At 38.3% G+C, this 4252-nt stretch overlaps 1 protein-coding gene across 1 annotated transcript; it reads left to right on the top strand.

Moving 5' to 3' along the window:
* Positions 1-2031: 2031 nt before the first annotated feature.
* FAM237B (family with sequence similarity 237 member B) lies at positions 2032-2516 on the top strand. The gene is given in 2 exon segments (XM_070787980.1): positions 2032-2417; positions 2419-2516. Coding segments are annotated over 2 exon segments (480 nt in total). The 3' UTR covers positions 2513-2516.
* Positions 2517-4252: the final 1736 nt, after the last annotated feature.

The following is a 4252-nucleotide window of genomic DNA, read 5'->3' as shown; positions in this document are numbered from 1 at the left end:
AGAGATTAAGGAAATTCCCTTCTAAGTTTACTAAGAATATTTTTTGTTTTAATCTTGAATGGGTGTTGAATTTTATCAAATGGTTTCTCTCTTCAACTTATGTGGTGAATTATGTGGTGAATCCACTAATCAATTTTCATGTGTTAATGTTTCATTAATTAGGATAATCCCAGCTTGATGCTGATGTGTATTTTCTTAGATCCTCCTGAATTTGGTTTGATAATATTTTGTTTAGGATTTTTCACTTGTCATATTTTAGTGAGATGGTCTTGTGACTTTACTACTGTTTTTCACATTGTTCTTGTTTCTGGGTCTCAGAGCTGCGGAGGTGAGCAAGGTGAGGGCGGGGCCTTGAGAGCAGCCACCCACTCTCTGCTGGCTCTCCGTCTCTAGAAAAGGCGCGTGGTTCGGTCTGCAGGGCTGACTTCCGAGCCCCCAGCGGCCGCAGCAGGTCCCGCAGCGCCGCTCTCAGGGCGCCTGAGCCGCTTGACTCCGCAGCACGGTGCCGCCCAGAGGGTTCCTCAGGGCGAGTTCAGGGTGCCCGGTGAGCGCTCGCGGCAGGTCACAGCACCGCTTTCGCCTGTCACCTGCCTGCAGTGGGTGGGCTTGGCTGGGCAGGGTATGGGAGTCCCCTCTGAGACCTCTTGTCCCCCTCCAGGCAGGAGCCACCCTCGTACCTGAGGGAGCGCAGTGAACGAACGCAGGACATCACACCAGGACGTCTGTCTCTGCTGCCTACGAGAGGTATCATTCCCCGCCGGCTCCCTCTGCGTGCAGGTGGCCCGATCCGGGAGGAGAGCACTGGTTGGGAAAAGTATAACCTGAAATTCTCGGGGAAGAAAATTCTCTGGTCCCACTCAGTCCCTTTGTGTCATAAACTGGCTACTGTCAGCTCTATTTGGGAAATCTACACAATTTGGGGGAAGTCGTGTTAGCTCTGTTGGGGAAATCTGCACAATTTTCCACAGTGTGGAAACGACCTGAATAATCTAAATTTAAATTTGTTTCCTTCGATTTGTCTTTCACCTAACTTTATTTATTTCTTTTGGCCGGGAGGCGGGGTGCTGGTGGGAGGGGAAGTGAAGGACCGCTGTACACAGGGAAGAATGTGAGTCCCATCTCCTCGATCTGTTCTGGACACTCCACTCCTGGTTGTAAAGGTTGTGTCAGGGACATTTCCAGTGCCAGCCTGGAATGGTTAACTGTATGGCCATTCAAAGCGAATTTAGACCTTGACTTCATCTATAGGCTTCAGGCCCATTTACTGAGCAGTCAGTTTTTAGAGAAGCTTGTGCACAGAATCATAAGAAAATATCAGGATTTTTCTTGAATTTCTTGAATGACATTTCTTGAATGTCATTTGTGCTGCACCATGTCATATTAGCTTCTATCATCTTTATTGTCTTCATACTCCTGAACAACTTGAGAAAAGGCAGGGATCCACTAGTAATCAGTTCATAACACATATTTTTTAATGAATATTCAAAGTTCATCAGTAACTTTGAAACCTAAAATGGTGCTTGAGCGTTCAACACTTGATCGATTGGAAAACGCCAGCGAAACACCACACACTCTTTTTCTTATGGTTACACATAAAATGGGCTGCATTTTGATCCTCTTGATTGAAATGTATGGTGGTAAGATTTGGATAGGGAGACACAAGAGCTAAGAACTTGCTGAACCATATCAAGAGAAATTTTCTAACCTGTAAATGGGAAAGGTTGGAGCACATGCTTCAAAGATCTTTGATGAAATGAATCTCATCACAACTTCATAAACATGTGTTGGATTTCAGAGACTCCTGAAGACTTTATCAGAATGTTGGTAAAGTTGTTACTCTAATATCCTTTTGAGGGGAGGTCTGAAAGTCAGCAAGGTAAAGGAAAACCAACAAATACATAGTAGGCAATTATGATTTGATGAAAACCAAATATATAAGTATTTATAATTTTTAGGTTTAAACAGATCATAAAGTAACTGAATAATTTTCTTTTTAAGCTAAAAATATATTCCTTTTTTTCTGTACAGAATATGGATTTTGCCACAAGAAGATGGTTCTACCTGCCTTTGGGTTGCATGTTGCTGATCCATCTGACTCATGCTGACTTTGAATTTCAAAAGGGGGTACTTGCCAGCAACAACCCAGGGATCATGGAAGACATTGATCCCCAGTGCTGGAATACTTGCTCTTTGACATTGATAGAGCTCAAGGAACTCAAGATAGAGCACAATGTGGATGCTTTCTGGAATTTCATGTTGTTCCTGCAAAAATCCCAGTGGCCTAGACATTATAATGTCTTCTTAAGCATAGCTCAGGATTTCTGGGACATGTATGTAGACTGCTTGCTTTCAAGATCTCATGGAATGGGCAGAAGACAGTTGATGTCTCCCAGGTATAATTTTCTACAGAAGATAAGAGAATTTAAATGTGTACTTAGATAATAGCAGTTTGGTTTTCTTAAAAATTCAACATTTAATCTTTCTGATTTTTAAAGTTTATCTAATAAGCTAGCAAATTTGCCATATTTTTCCTAATTTGATCAGCTTTGGTTTTCATTTTTGCTGATTTTATATTGTTTAGAAAGCATGGGAGCTCTGATGTGCAAATACTTGATTCTAAATGATCTTGGAATATAATATATTTTGGTAATCATTAAATAAATTATCTTATTTTTCCCCATGAATAGTTCATAAGAGAGTCATTTAGCCCTGTAATTATTCATATTACATTTGTTAAAAAAATTTTAAACATCAACATGTGTTTAGACTTTTGAAATTAATATTTTCAGTAGGGTTGCTTAAAGGGAGGGAAACTCAAGAATCATATTAAAATAAGTGTTAACAATTTTTCCTCTCTGACTTTACAGGACTGGATTTTATAAAACATGAGTTTTACATTTAAGAGAACACAGAAAATACCTCAAGCAGGATGGCACCAACCTGAAAATTTAACCCTGTGTCAGTATTTATGAGCTCAAATATTTCCTACAGCATTTATCAAAATTGTTATTTCCAGTTATTTAATATTGATGAAAGTTGTATTTTTGTTGATGTGTAATTGTTTTATGCCTATTGAATCATCATTTCTATATTTTTGGATAATTTTTCAGTAATTTTTTATTTAGAAGGCATCTTTGTAAAGCATCTTTTTTTTTTAAAAAAAAGAAAACACCACTTAAAATGCAAATACAATATATATATTTTAATACAATGATCAATGGGGTAAAATAACAACCAGTTTTATCTGGTGTTATATGTAATATTGACCTTAAAACTGTGCCAAAACTAATGCCAATATTATCCTAAAAAGTAATATTTAATCTTGATGTAGTGTACTCTGTGTCTTCTGATATATGTGTCTCATCACCAAGCTATCTTATATATTATTTTTTATCCATTAAGGACTAAAATTTCATTTTATGTTCTCATTTTTATTGTCCTCATTTTTAAAAAAGGAATAACAAACAGAAAAGTAGTAAGAAACTTCATTTTAGTAAAGTACAAAAATGAAGTGAAAGTCACTCAGTCATGTCTAACTCTGACCCCGTGGATCTGTAGTTCATGGAATTCTGCAGACCAGAACACTGGAGTGGGTAGCCTTTCCCTTCTCCAGGGGATTTTCCCAACCAACCCAGGGATCAAACCCAGGTCTTCTGGAATTGCAGGCAGATTCTTTACCAGTTGAGCCACAAGGGAAGCCCAGGAATACTTGAGTGGGTAGCCTATCTCTTCTCTAGAAGATCTTCCCAACCCAGGAACCAAACTGAGGTTTCATGTGTTGCAGGTGGATTCTTTACCAACTGAGCTAACAGGGAAGCCCTTTAGTAAAATGTAATTGGATAGAATTTTTGTCTTTAGAAGACAAAAATTGTTTTTATATTTCCTTTTATATAACACATTTTATTGTAAAAAGGATGTGGAATTTAAAGACATATACCAAACAATAGAATAACATGAATTAGATGAAGAGGTTGGGATGATGAGAAATAGAAAACAAATAATATGCAGTTAAAGTTTTAGGTCAGTGCTTTTAAATGCATGTCATAAAGTTCTATACCTTTGATAAAGGGTAGCCATAAATTTAGTCTGAATTTCCAATGTGAATTGGGACTCATGAGCAGTTTCAAGATTCACAGTGGGGACCAAGCAATATGTTTGGGAGCCTAGCTTTTCCTAGGTCTGAGGATCAATAGAAGTCTGTCCCATAGGTTTTTTATAATGGCTGCCATGGGTTACAGCATTGTGTTTTCAA

Source organism: Bos indicus, chromosome 4 (genome assembly GCF_029378745.1).
Source record: "Bos indicus isolate NIAB-ARS_2022 breed Sahiwal x Tharparkar chromosome 4, NIAB-ARS_B.indTharparkar_mat_pri_1.0, whole genome shotgun sequence".
Classification (NCBI taxonomy): Eukaryota; Metazoa; Chordata; class Mammalia; order Artiodactyla; family Bovidae; genus Bos; species Bos indicus.
Note: the sequence above shows the minus strand (reverse complement) of the source record. Positions and strands in the feature narration are given on the sequence as shown.